The following is a 14875-nucleotide window of genomic DNA, read 5'->3' on the forward strand; positions in this document are numbered from 1 at the left end:
TTCCCATCTTATCTTTAGTTGCATTCTAAATTAAGAAGTACTATTAAAAAGGGAGTGGGTGGAAAGTTCTTTCTCTGGGTTGGGGGGATGTTGGTAATGGAACAAAGACTGGACAGAATTGTCTGAATCAGTAGCCTTTGCCTAATTTTTTAGATTCTCTACTTGTCATGTTTAGATTCAAAATTGAATTTCAAATGTATCTCTTATATTTCCTTTTGATTTAAGCTGGCAAAGAAACATAATTATCCAAGTCCATAGTACATGACATAATTAATTACTAAAAAGTTATTTGCCGCAAGAAAAACCAAATTTGAAGATGAGAATTAGTAACATGGGGCTCTTTTTATGCCTGAAGTTATTTCTTCTCAAGACTGAGGAAAGGCTTGTCAACCTAAAATACAATTTTGCCGAATAAAATATGTAATCATGAATTTAATGAATACAAATAAGTGTAAATTTATAAACTTACAAAGATAAAAAAATCATTCCTAAAGGAGTAGAATGACCTTAGTAAAACTGAAGAGTCCATGAAACTCCAAGAGATTAAGTTCAAGTAGGAAGGAGTTCACAGTAATGCACTTAAAAGAGTGGGAAAAAATGACCCAAAAGCCCAACAGGAAAGGCTGAAGTAGTAGGGACAACTTATCCCAGAAAAATGAAAACTGAGTAAAGATTAAACATTTTCCAACATTTAAAAGGAACCTGAAGGTTATTGAGTAATTGCATACAAGGAGAAAAGACAAGACTTAATTGGCTTAAACTATTATGTTGAGGGAGTTTGGTTAGACAGACTTTTTATACCAGAAACATGATTTATGGTTGTATCTTAAAGAAGACTAAACTAAGCACCTTCCTGCAAAGTCTTAAGGAAAAAGGATTGAAACCCTACCTAAAAGTGGAGCAGGAGTCAAGTTCTCAAGCTTCTCTATAGCTACCGTCTTCATGATTTGATTTTTGTGATTTAACTTACGCAGCTGATATTTACCTATAGACAAAACATCTTGATTTTAAAAGGGATCAAAACCTACATTAAACAAGTGACTCTTTGCAAGGAGTTTCACTTAATTAATGCAATTTCCACTCCCACTATAATCAGCTCTGCGCTGCCTCCTAGAGAGACAGACTCTGTTTTCAGAACTATATCAGCCAAGGCTCCCAGGACTTCTGTCCATGGTACTGAGGGGAGGGCAGTCCTTGGTCAGAAGAGCAGCAACAGGGCGTACTGGAACTACACTGTCTGTGGAAGCACCTGAAGTCACTGGAGTACCTCCAATTATGCTGAAGGATGGGGCTCTCCGTTCTTATGCTCTGTAAGACCTTAAGCAAGTTGCTCAACAATTCTAGACCTTTGTTTCTTCTTCTGTAAAACAAAAGGAATAAACCACATTCTGTCTATGCTAGCCCTAAGAGAAGAGTAATATGGATAACAGGGAAAGAAAAATCACTGATTTTCTGTTACCCTCTATGCTTCATGACATAAAAACATAGACTCCAAAGGCATATTATTGCCTTTATCTTATCTGTACTAGACATGAAGTACATCAGTATATCTTCCCAAATTGATCAGATAACAAAATATAGCTTTCAGAATCAAGCACAGCCATATTTACTGTATTTTATATGAAATTACGGAAGTTACTATGGTAATTAGGTGGGTTAAAAATTAACAAGAACACAATCTTGATGTTACTTCCCGAGAATGATTTCAACCTTTCTTGATCAGTATAAAACCACTGAATCACTCTGATCTTTTTTTTATTTCAGCATATTATGGGAGTACAAAAGTTTAGGTTACATATATTGCCCTTGGCCCCCTCTCCCCACCCCGAGTCAGAGCTTCAAGCGCGTCCATCCCCTAGACGGTGCGCACCGCACTCATTATGTATGTACACACCCACCCCCTTGATTTTTCAAGAGTGGAAAAGGAAGGAGAGTTAGGCACACAGCAAGAAAACAGTTTATATCCATTTATAATAGAGAAAATAAAACTGAAGTTTCCCAAAGAGGAACTAGAACCTCAGGTCATGCCAGCAAAGGAGGAGGAAAAAAAAAAAAAAAAGAACCTCAGGTCAAACAACCAATGAACTTAAACTCTACCAGAACATCCTGAAAAACTGCTCTGTGGAAGAAATTAAACAGTCCAATAGCCTCGGAGATGAAGGGTGCTCAGAAACCAGTTTTCTAAGGAGAGTAGAGGCAGCTCTTTCAAGTAAGACCCCAGAAAGAGAAACAATACCATCAAATCCTACCTAGTGTACTTCGTGGTACATAGGGTCTAACTGCTGCTTAAGTCTTCCTGGGTGAAGAGAATCTGGTTCCATCCTACCCTCTGCTAGCTGAAAGTCCTGAGATGGGTTTTATTTTAAAATATCAAAAGGAAAACGGAGACAATAACTACGAGGCAAGCTCTGTGACCTGCGACACCACCTGCCTGGCAGCCCAGAAGGTGATCCAGCAGTCTCCCGATGGTGTTTTACCAAAACATTGCTGTAATAGGTTTAAATTTAGTGCCTGTGACCACAGTGGTAAGTGTCATCTCAATAAACTGATCCAATCACGCACAGAGCCAGAGAATTTGAAGGGGTAACAAACTAGTCGTCTGGCCTTTTTAGCCCACCCTGCAACCCTTTTTAATTGAGCAGGGGGTGGTGAGGTGAGTGACTCAACAGCGCATTAGGATTCAGAGAGATGACAGAGCAGCTGCTGATGTGCAGATTCTTCTCCATCAGGAACCAGGACGGGGCTTTGGTAAGGAGGGACAGGGAGAACCCGGAGGCAGAGGAGGGTAAGAGGGAAAGAAACAAAGGAACGAAGGAAAAATGGTGGTTTTCTTCTTTCCTCACATGGGGAATGTGAAGGTCGTTTCCTAAGATCCACCAGCACCCCAAGCATGCAGGTGCAGGGCCAACTGCATATCCAAATTAAGTTGCAGTTAGTGTCACACAGCGTGCATTAGCAGCATATTTTCAACTGTTAAAGGATCTCACTCTATAGAGCCTTTGGAATGGCTCTGACGTGGTGCTGCTGGGAGATGAGACTCCACACTCTGCCCAACAGAGCGGATCATACGCAGGCGCGAATACCAAGCAGCCTCCTCTCTCCCCAAGCTGGCTTTACTTTTTTAAAGCCCAGAAAGACACAGGAGAGCAAAACCGGAGACACAAAATTAAAGAATGCTTTCAGCCTTGAGAATACACAGATTGCTTTTTTATAAATTGAGGTATAATTTATAATCTAAAGTGCCTGCTCTACAGAGTTTTAAAAACTGTATCTCAAATTTGTAATTTTATAACCAAGTGCTGGGGAATGAGATTTTGTAGACAGAGTTTCAACCTACCTGTGGTGAAATATAGATAAGCCATCCTGAAAGCAAGGCTGACACCAAAGAGTTGGAATATATTTTGCCAGCTAATTACCAAGGGCTACCCTAGACAGAGGGATGATGATAATGGGTGCTGAGGAACTATAGCGTAGCTCAAACTACAGAATTATCTTGGCAATAGATCAGGCAACATAAAAAGCTCTCAAACACACCCACAGATAAATGCATGATTACTTACTCCAAGTAAGTGCAATTCCTCTAGGTAGATTAACTTCAGAATCTGGGCAATATGTATAGGCACATTAGAAAGATTTCAGTACTAGTTAAAGTGATCTCTTTGTTATACTTTTTATAAAGACCAGAATCAGTACAAGTGCACTGCCCCCTTTTTCTAAGCAAACTTATCCTAAGTAAAAAGCAAATAAATAAAACAAAATAGGCAAATCACAGGTTATGGCCACATTCATGCAAAATTTCATTATCAGTGATCACATTTTTTTTTTTTTTTAAAAGCAGAGACCCCGTATATGTCTTATCCTAGCATTTGGATGATTGTCTGTGAAAGGGCCTTAAACCCACCACCAGGCAATATGACAGAAATGGTTCCAGAACTTACAATCTTCTTCTCACGTTTGCTATTGTGTTCTACTGGCATGCTGCTGCCATTGCTTCCTGAGGGTACAATGCAGCCAGGGTTATGTGCCTGGGGTGGAGGCATGCTCTGCAAAGGTTAAGACACACAGATGCATCACACACAAAAGACGACGACAGCCGAAATACACATTAAGTACGTGCAAGTTAGAAAAGCAACGCTAACACTTTTATTACATGTGAGTAATGCAGCAGCCAATTCTGCAGGCCAGAGTTGAACTACTGGAGAAATTTGACAGGAATACACACATTCTATGGCAAAAACATAATTAGTTCTATCAAAAAATAAGAAGTTTTTAATATTTTCAAAACACCTAGAAAACATCTGTCTCACTGGAAAGATAAAAAAAAAAAAACTTTAAAAAGCCATAAACACAACGAAATAAAACTACAGCAACAATAACAAACAAGAAATTCTACCACAACCCTGCATGCTCGAGAAAGAGGTATTTGAGAACAGGATCCCGTGGAGCGATGACCCATGCGTGTCCACATGAGACATCCAACTTGTTAATGCAAATCGCTGCTTCTCCGCGGGAGACAAGATTCTGCTCTATTCTGCACAGTACAGACAAGTCAAGCATTTACCTCCTGGCTTAGAAGAGGCCTTGCTTCAAGGGCTATCCTTTTCTTATGCTCCTCTTTTACAGGCATCAGGGGCTTGAAAAACTTTGGCGGCTGGGGAGAGAATGCTTTAAAAGGGCTAACAGTTAAGGCATGAGGATTCTCTGATGTACAACCTGGGGAAGACAAAAAGGCAAGAGTTTACAGGTACAGAAAACTTTAACCAACATGCAGAAAGTGAGGCAACGACCTAGCCAGGGAAATATCTGGTAGAATGAAATTCATAGGCCAATATTTGGCTAAGCATTAAAAAAGATGTAGGCAAGAACAGAGATAAACCTATGAAATCATGAAGAGTAACTTAGGGGCGGGTCAGCGTGAAAGAAATGAGAAACCAAATTTTCTAGCCTCTTTTCAAGATCCAGCTGAAGTGCCACTTACAACACCAATTGCAACTCACGCTGATTTTCCATTTCTGAATTCTCAGAGCCCCTTATTATCTGTATGTTCATTTTGGCACTTTATCATTTAATGTCTTATTTTCTGTGTTTCTTATTTCTACAGTTTTATTTTAAGATAGCAAGTAGAGGCTCAATTAATCCTCAATGAATGTGGTATACATTTTCTTGTAAGCCCCTTTTATTCTCAGGCCACCCTCCTCTATATGATTAAGAAAGGACAATTCTTTTTTTCTTGCTTGTACTCATTTCTTACCTTTTTTGGCCCCTTTCCCCCTTCCCAATTCATGGGTACTAGGGCAGTTAGTAGGTAAAATATAAGGTTATGAGGTAAAAGAGCTAATTTATATAACCAAAGAATGCTGTTCCCATCAAAGCACTGGGAGACCAGACATTTAGCTAATAATGTTCCCACTGATCAAACTCATTTCAGCTATTATTTTTGAAACTGATTTAGAGTTAGGTTCTTTTAAAAATCCTTTGAGTACAAAAACATGACAGAGGTAGATATCCGTCTGGTAGAGAATAACATAATATGATTTGTGTCTCAAAACTGACTTCAAACTCAGGAAATGATGCATGAAAAATGATTCGGATATTCTAAAATGATATACAAAAAGGCTAACATTATTTGGATGATAAGTTGGATACAAAGCAAAAAGAAATCAAATAAGCGAACATGATGTGTTCCTTCAAGAAGACCGTTTAGTTAACTAGAATTTCAGCTACATATCTTACAATATGCCACCCATGAAAGACTTTTTTTCCATGCCTTTTCTAAGCAATTATAAAGAAATAATGCTGCAAAAACAATCTCATCACTACCTTCTTTACTCCTTCGAGGTGAATCCCTAGGTAAAGTTCCATAACAGGCTACATCTTGGTAACTGGAGCTGTAGTCAGACATGTCTAACTGGTTCTCTGGCCAGCCCTACAAGGCAAAAATATAGGTTAACTGTAATTAAGTCATTCTAAAATGAGAAATGAAGCCCAGATTTGAGTTTATTTTTTTAATGGCAATATATGCTCTTCTTTATTTTTATCATGAAATATTTCAAACATATAGAAAAATTCTAAATAATTATACCATTATATCCAAGGAATACCCAGAGTGAATATATGTTCATATTTTACTGTATTTGTTCAAGATTTAATAGAATCATAAAAAATAAAGTGACACATACTTTAATTTTTTTTTTTGGAGACAGAGTCTTGCTTTGTTGCCCCGACTGGAGTGCAGCGGCGTCATCATAGCTCACAGCAACCTCAAACTCCTGGGCTCGATCTAGTCTCTTGCCTCAGCCTCCCGAGTAGCTGGAACTACAGGCACGCACTACCACACTGGGCTAATTTTTCTATTTTTTGTAAAGATGGGGTCTCGCTCTTGCTCAGGCTGGCCTCAAGCAATTGAACTCCTAGCCTCAAGCAATCCTTCTGCCTTGGCCTCCCAGAGTGCTAGGATTACAGGAGTGAGCCACCATGCCTGGCCGAAACCCACTTTTGAACCCCTATATGTTTCCATTCATCCTCCTCCCTCCCCAGAAAGCAGCCAGTTTGATCAATTTTGCACATATCTAGGGTGGCTGGATAATTTAAAGACCAAACTAAAACACTTTTGAGAGTAAAATGGTTCCATTAATAATTTTGTCTGGGTAGCAGACATAGCTAGGACTGTCCCAGGCAAACTGGGTGGTGTGATTACGTATACCTAAGATTTAAAAGCTTCAAACAGGCATAAGGTATTGGCATACTAAAGGGAGGCCCAGCTAACCGGATATTTCCAAGAAGCTGTTACTAGAGCCCTTAAAATAACCATTATTTTAAGAATTATTTCACCATTATTTTAAGAATGGTGGCATTTTTCACCATTATTTTAAGAATCAGGCCGGGCGCGGTGGCTCATGCCTGTAATCCTAGCACTCTGGGAGGCCGAGGCGGGTGGATAGTTTGAGCTCAGGAGTTCGAGACCAGCCTGAGCAAGAGTGAGACGAGACCCCCGTCTCTACTAAAAAGTAGAAAGAAATTATCTGGCCAACTAAAATATATATAGAAAAAATTAGCCGGGCATGGTGGCGCATGCCTGTAGTCCCAGCTACTCAGGAGGCTTAGGCAGGAGGATTGCTTAAGCCCAGGAGTTTGAGGTTGCTGTGAGCTAGGCTGACGCCACGGCACTCTAGCCTGGGCAACAAAGCGAGACTCTGTCTCAAAAAAAAAAAAAAAAAAGAAAAAGAAAAGAAAGGAAGAATCATTTGATTCATCAGCTCGGAATCAAAAATGGTTTTGGTAGACAAATCTATGTTTAGGCCCAAGTAACTAGATATTTCTAAGAAGTAGGCAGCAGAACTTTTGAAATAACCATTATTTTAAGAATTATTTCACCATTTTTTAAAGGACTGTAGCACTTTTCACCATCATTTTAAGATGATTTGTTTCATCAGCTCAGAGCCTAAAATGGTTTTGGTAGACAAATCATGCTGAGGCCCAGTTAACTGGATATTTCCAAGAAGTTGTTACTAGAGCCCTTAAAATAACCATTATTTTAAGAATTATTTCACCATCATTTCACCATTATTTTAAGAGCTGTGGCACTTTTCACCATGATTTTTAGACTGGTTTGTTGGAGTTGATTTTTGTGAGAGGTGGAAAGTGCAGGTCCTGTGGCAGTCTTTTGTTTGAGTTGATTATCATCAGAGATGAGAAGTGCGGATTTTTCTCAGAGGTGAAAAGTGCAGATCCTTTTCAGTCTAACGACTAAAGTCTAAATGGAGAAAACTCTTGTATATGATGTGAACTTATTTAATCTTATTTCAACTTCTCAGGAGTTGGCTGCCTCTAAAGACTAGAGTTTAAACTTCTTGTGGACATAATTTGTGCTAATCTCTAGCACAGTGGCTCATATATAATATGTATTCAAGAAATATTTGCTGAATAAGATGATGTTGCAAACTGTCCTTAATTCTAAATCCCGTTTTACCCATTCAAAATAACTTTGATTTTGCTATCGTGGATGTAAAACCTTCTTCAATCACTCAGAGTTAGACCCATAAACATACAGATATCTATTCAATGATATGTAATATTATCCTGGTATGGAATGTATCATGCTAAGTAATAATGTAAAGCTGAAAGTGCATAGAAATTTCACATCAAGCATGTGAACTTAGAAATGGAGAGAATGATTTGCCTAAGATTAACGTGGGAAGTCCAGAGCTTTTTTTGGGTCTTTTTGGGGTTTTTCTTTCCTTCCTTCCCTCCCTCCCTTCTGTCTTTTCTTCCCCCTTTTCTTTTTTTTCCTTCTCTTTTCTTCTTTTCTTTCTCTTTCTTTTTTCTGGCAGGATCAACCAAGTGAGGCCCAGAGATTTTAAAAACACCAAGATCTCCTAACTTCTCAGATTGAGAGTCTACTAATGACCTGGCCATGCCCACAGACACACACCTTATCATCTTCATCAAAGCCAGACAGGTCTGGTCGACTGGAAGAGACCTATAAAAGATGAATTAGTTTTCTCAATGTGGTTGACATATTAACAATTTTCTTTTTATTTAAGACATAGAATGTCACAGATACAGTTGAAGCCTGTGTGACATTCTTCTATTCCTCTTTCTTTCTTCCCTCCACAAGAGTAATGACTACCTCAATTTGGAGTTTCTTATTTCCATGCATGTTGTATATAGACCCATAAAAAATACATAGTATTATTATACACACTTTTATACTCCATATAGTGGCATCTTACTATACATGGTCTTCTTCCATAGTCTAACAACTTATTTGTTCCATCCTCCTATTAACAGACATCTGGCTGTTTTTCATAGTTCACAGCAACCTCAAACTCCTGGGCTCAAGCGATCCTCCTGCCTCAGCCTCCCAAGTAGCTGGGACTCCAGGCACACACCACCATGCCTGGCTAATTTTTTAAGAAAAAATTTTTTTAGAGATGGGGTCTTGTTATGTTGCCCTGGCTGGTCTCAAACTCCTGGCCTCAAGCAATCCTCCTGCCTTAGCCTCCCAAAGTGCGGGGATTATAAGCATAAGCCACTATGCCTGGCCCCAATTTTTTGATTCTGTGTATTCTCATCAATAAACATAGTCATGATTTTAGTTTAGGCCTTCTTTTTGGTGATTGCTGTATTCAGGTTTTCTATTTCTTCTTGACTCAGTTTTCGTAGGAAACTTCCATTTTAAGCTTTTATATTTATTGGCATAACATTATTCATGGTTTGCTCTTATTCTCTCTACAGTAACATCCCCCTTTTTATTCAAAATAATATTTGTATGTTTTCTCACATTTTCTTTTTTTCCCCAATCAATCTTAACTGGAAGTCAGTCCATTTGACTACAATCTGCTTTTCAGCTTTGTCTATTCTTTCTATTATTTGTTTTCCATTTCATATAATTCTGTTCTAATATTTATCATTCCCTTCTTATTTGAATTTATTATATATCTGCACTAACATTTATTTCCTTCTCTATTTGAATGTATTCTAATTTTCTTTTCCTAACTTAAAAAATTTTTTATCCATAAACATTTTTCTATGAATCTCTAAAAATTAAGGAACTCCCTTTCCCTTTTAAAAAACAATAAACACAATACCATTATCACATATTTAAAAATTAAGTGATTCCTAAATACTACCAAATATATGGTTGGTGCTCAAATATCTCATACACATTTTCATAGTTTTTTTTGAATCAGGATCAAAAGTTTATATATTGCAATTGGTTGATATATCCCTTAAGTCTCTTTTAATCTATGAGTTTTCCCTTTTCTTAAAATCTAATTTGTTTGAAATGTAATTTGTTAAAAAACAGTTTTATTGCATTTAAATTTAACTTGTGGTATAATGGACTTTGGAGACACAGCAGTGGGGATGGTGATGGGGGTGAGGGATGAAAAATTACCTATTGGGTACAATGTGCACTATTCGGGTGCTGGGCACAACTAAAAACGCTGACTTCACCACTATACAATTCATTCATGTAACAAAAAACCACTTGTACGCTATAAATCTACTGAAATAAAAAAAAAATACATTTAATTTGTTTAAAAAACTACTTCATTTTTTTCTATAAAGTTTCCCACAGCCTGGATTTTGCTAATTAAATGACACCACTTTTACTCTGTCCTCTGTAAATATGAGGAGTTAGATCTAGAGTCTTGATTAGATTTAGTTTCAAAATAAAACAGTTTTTTAGATGACCTCACAGGTAGTTTTTATTTTTTAAGCTAGATGTTTATCTCATTATTTATTACTCTTCTTAGTGTAAGAGTTATACATTTCCTAACAGTAGCTCTCACTGTCATTTTCTCTACTGTGTAGTATTCTGCTGTATGGACGGAATAATAGCAAATTTAGGGTTAATAATTTCTATCTAAGCACCACTTTAACTGCATCCCTCAAGTATTGATGTGTAAACCACTTTTATTCTCATTTAGTATTAAATATATCCTAACTTCCATTACCATCTTTTCTTTCATACACGAGTTAATTGGAAGAGTGTTTCTCAATTGACAACTGTACTAGTCTCTTACTATCTACTTCTAATAACTGCATTGTGGTCGGACAGTGTAATCTGTATGACGATGATTACTGGTATCGGCTGGGCTTTGCTCTGTAGCCTATTGTAAGACAATTTTTGTGAATGTTCACCATGTCTTTAATCATTTTCTGGAGACTCTGGAGATTAGCAAGGCAAATAATCCTGTGCTTTTCCTTGAAGGATCTTACTGTTACTCTGATGCTTCTGGGAGGAGATGCTTTGAAGTGGTCCATGCACTAACCTGTCCTTTCTCCCCGTGACAGCGTCTCTCCCTCCTCTAGAAGCAGTGTCTGTCAATTGGATTTTCTACACGAACTAACTGGTTGAGGAAGACAATCAAAATGGCCAAAGGAAAGGCGAGGGCCTGCAGGAGGGTCCACAGGGAGTGCCTGGCTCCTTATCACACGGATGGCAGCAGATAAGACCCATCAGGGCAGCTAGAACAGGCACGTAAACTCACTCGAGAGCAGCCGGCACCCTGCGGCTCTGCTGCCAGGATTGCTAGCTCACTCTACCACCTCCATCCAACCAAACTCAACTGATTGATGTCTTATGAAACTTCTTTCAAGGAGATAACCTGATGAACTGAAGGCTCAGTCAACGTCACACACAACTGCGCTCCGTGGTGTGCTTCCCTGGCACAGAGAAGCAGGCTACATACACTTTTGGGTGCGACACCAGTGCCGGGTGTGCTAGTCCCACCAAGTAAACCCCACGTCCCCCATCTCAGTTTCTGAAATGTGTCACAGAAGAGGCATCACCTTGGCAGGCTGTACTTACATTATGAACATTTGGTGTACTGAGGCTTCTCCGAATGTGCCGAGCTTTGGTGGACAGTGCTTCTTTGACCGTGACAGCCTATAAATGTATAATAATTGAAAATAACACTTATTTTTTCTTCTGATGATAAAAATAGCATGTTTATTTACAGAAGATGCAGAAAATACAGAAGATCACTTCAGTCCTACACACACATTTATAAAACTGAAATCTGACTGTACCTACTTATTATTTTTTGCTTAACAATCTATCAAAAACATTTTTTTCATAAATAAAACCAGGAAAGCTGCTGAATGAAAGGCATTTATGTTGAGAAAACCTAGAAGAGATGCCTCTAACTATGTATCTCACTTGCAAAATGATAATGAAGTTTGATGCTGTTTGTGTTTTACTCATGCAGCAATGTGGCTGGGATTTCCACTAAGGGAAGATTTTTCTGACAGACAGCAATTGTATTCCTCCTGGTGCTCAATACACTCTCCCTAACGTGAACTATTGTTCCTGTGAAATGATATCTCCTGTTGTACAGTTCCACTGCTTAGCAGATTATTTCCACTTGAATGTCTTGCTGTCCCCTCAAAGGTTAAGCCAGGTCTAAGTATTATGGAGACAGTAATAGTCCGTGGTTAAGCACGTGGGTTTTGGAGTTAAGCTATTTGGGTTGACACCCGACTTTGTACCATTTCCCAGCTGTGTAACCTTGGGTGAGTTAGCCAACTTCTTTCAGCCTCAATTTCCTCATGTGAAAATGGAGATTTCAACAGTACTTAACTCAGAGGGTTATCTTGAAGTGTAAATGAAATAATGTATCTAAATTACTCAGGCACAGTGCTTGGCAAGTAGGAAGTATTCAATGAAAATTAGCCATTATTTTAATTTTTGTTACTATTTTGCCGGAGTCGTTTCCCTAGTGAGATCGCTACTGAAGCGCTCCTTCTCTGACAGACTTTGAGAGGTGTTTAGGCAATAAATTCATCTTTCTCCACTGGGGGTAAAGGCTGGTGATTTCATCCTCTGGTCCAAATATTCAGTTACTTGCCTGCCGGAGCCGTTCAAGACTCAGAATGTTTTCCACCTGCAGCACGCCACGAGTGTACTTCTCAATGTACGTCTCCCCATCGGACGTGCCTTCGTTTTCACTCCTTGCTGCCAGGAGAGCCAGTGTTTCCCGGTCCTCTATCTCCTCAGTTGCCTACAGGGACAGGCAGGAAATAACAACACTTTAATGTGAACAATGTTTTCAGGAAAAGTGGCAAGTGCCAGGCATGGTGGCTCACGCCTGTAATCCTAGCACTCCAGGAGGCTGAGGTGAGGGGATCACTTGAGCTCAGGAGTTCAAGACCAGCCTGAGCAAGAGTGAGATCCCATCTCTACTAAAAATAGAAAAATTAGCCAGGCACGGTGGCGCATGCCTATAGTCTCAGCTCCTTGGGAGGCTGAGGCAGGAGGATCCCTTGAGCCCAGGAGTTGGAGGTTGCAGTGAGCTATGATGATGTCACTGCGCTCTAGTTGGGGCGACAGAGCAAGACTCTGTCTCAAAAAAAAAAAAAAAAGTGTGGTGAGAAAATGCTTTAGAATTCTGGAGAATGAACCCATTCTGCATTATTTATATATTGATATTTTAAAAAGTAGTATAAATTTTACCTTTGGTATATTGGACACTATTTCATAGGTTACACCACAGGAATAAAATATATTTTTCAATGATATTCTCCTCTTCAAACTCTGTGTGAAACTCTGGTAGAAAAAGAAAGCTGGATTAAGCTATATGATAAATATAAGTTATTTAGTATTTTACAAATTGTAAGAGCATTATGAATTACCACGTTTTTGATATACACAATAATCAGCAACACAAAAAAACCCCCCTGAACCCAAGAATCCTTGTCTCCAACCCCAAGGGACACTAGTGCCCAGCTGCCATGCAGGAGTTAGACTACAGAATATGCTCCCATTCTGGGTTTCTGCGGTTGCTTCTCTCTCCCATCTGCCGCCTTCCTTTGATCTCTCCAGGGTCTAATCAGTCTTTCTCGGGATGTCAGGAGAACACTGGGGAGGATCAGTTTTGTTGACAGCCCCTCTGAGAGGAGATCTGGCAAAGCGGTAGGATAGGGATTTATTTGGAGTCTGCATTTTGTCCTGGTTTTGTCACTGGCAATGAATCTCTCAGACTCGGTTTTTCCAGTTTCCAAACAATCTCAGCTCCACTGCCTGCTGGGATGGTGGGGCTCTAATAAGGCCAGGTGGAAAAGTCCTTGGGTGGATGACATTTACCTCTGCCAGCCTCATGCCCTCTATCTTTCATAAATGAGGACCAGACTATAACTGGCCCAGTGTGGTCACATTTTGCACATTCACTGCATTAGCATCACAACACGCTACTTTGTGATACAGAGAAGGAGAGAACTTGGAGCTCACAGCCACAGTGGCAGAATCAGGCCCGGTTACTACCTGTTTGTTGTAAATATTGGCGGCAATCCGCTTTCGTAACACTAACTCCATCGCAGCCGGGTGACTGAGTTGGACTGTGGTTTTCACAATCAGGTAAATCCTTTCATTCTGTGGTGTGACCCTATTCAAGTGAACAGAATCATGCACCGAGGAGTCCCAGGAGGCTGTGGCTGACACCTAGGAGTGGGGGAACGATGGGGAGATAGAAACAAGACACAACTCAGGTGCAGCAGTTTTACATGACACCCTAGAGAAAGAAAATAAATCCAACTCAGTGCAATCAAACCGATCTCTTTCCTCACCTTTTTTGAATGACAACACAAATGTTCTATTTTTTTTTTTTTAATTCCCCAGTCTTCTTCCCCAAAGCAAACCACAGCAGTTTAACAAGACAATAGGCCCACAAGGCGTGTGTGCTCATCTGAAACACTGTAAGAGAAACCTTGGGGGTTACTTACCTCGTCATCGCTGTGCTTTATGATGGGCAGGTAGAAAAACTGGCTGCCATGCTCCTTGGGCAGGATGGAGTTCACACCTGACGCATGGGGGCCAACAAGCTGTTCGTTGGCACTGAGGTCATCAGCTAACCAAGTCCAGGGCACAGAAAAAAAAATGGGGGGAGAGTCAGTTTTTGAGCAAACACCAAAAATTTTAAAATATGCTCTGTACAGATGAAGGTTTATATATGATACACTTCCATTTTTTCTTTTATTCCTTATCCTGCAGTTGAAATAGAGACTCTAAGACTCACAATAGCTTTTATTCTTGAAAAGTACAACTATGGGAGCCAAAAAGTTGCCTTGTGAAGCTCCTATCAGATGGAATGAATACACTCTATACGTAAGAGCAAATCTTTTCACTAAACACACCTTAGAATTTTGCCGCTTTCTGATGTCCATACCTCCTGTAACCTGCTGTTAGGTTTCTGTCGTGCTTACATAACTTACATTAAATTAGAGATTTCAACAGTTAAATTTATCAATTTAGAATCAAAGTTCTGAACACTTGGGAGAAATATAAAGATCATCTTCTTCCTATACCTTGTCTAAATCTGACTCTTCCCAAATCTGCCAGCAGTCATCCAGTCTTTGCTCCCCTCCAACAATG

General features: G+C 39.4%; 1 protein-coding gene across 5 annotated transcripts in view; it reads right to left on the reverse strand.

Moving 5' to 3' along the window:
* Nucleotides 1–14875, reverse strand: part of KIF13A (kinesin family member 13A) — a 193354-nt gene that overhangs the window by 8278 nt on the left and 170201 nt on the right. For 3 of the 5 annotated variants that reach the window (XM_045551847.1, XM_045551848.1, XM_045551852.1), the window contains 9 exons: nucleotides 14227–14351; nucleotides 13769–13945; nucleotides 12962–13054; nucleotides 12357–12509; nucleotides 11318–11395; nucleotides 8432–8479; nucleotides 5821–5926; nucleotides 4562–4713; nucleotides 3939–4043 (listed from right to left, as the gene is read on the reverse strand). In XM_045551847.1, the coding sequence (XP_045407803.1) occupies nucleotides 3939–4043; nucleotides 4562–4713; nucleotides 5821–5926; nucleotides 8432–8479; nucleotides 11318–11395; nucleotides 12357–12509; nucleotides 12962–13054; nucleotides 13769–13945; nucleotides 14227–14351 (1037 nt within the window). The remainder of the gene's footprint in view (nucleotides 1–3938; nucleotides 4044–4561; nucleotides 4714–5820; nucleotides 5927–8431; nucleotides 8480–11317; nucleotides 11396–12356; nucleotides 12510–12961; nucleotides 13055–13768; nucleotides 13946–14226; nucleotides 14352–14875) is intronic. The other 2 variants (XM_045551849.1, XM_045551851.1) reach the window with 1 other exon arrangement.

Source organism: Lemur catta, chromosome 5 (assembly GCF_020740605.2).
Source record: "Lemur catta isolate mLemCat1 chromosome 5, mLemCat1.pri, whole genome shotgun sequence".
In the NCBI taxonomy this organism is placed as follows: domain Eukaryota; kingdom Metazoa; phylum Chordata; class Mammalia; order Primates; family Lemuridae; genus Lemur; species Lemur catta.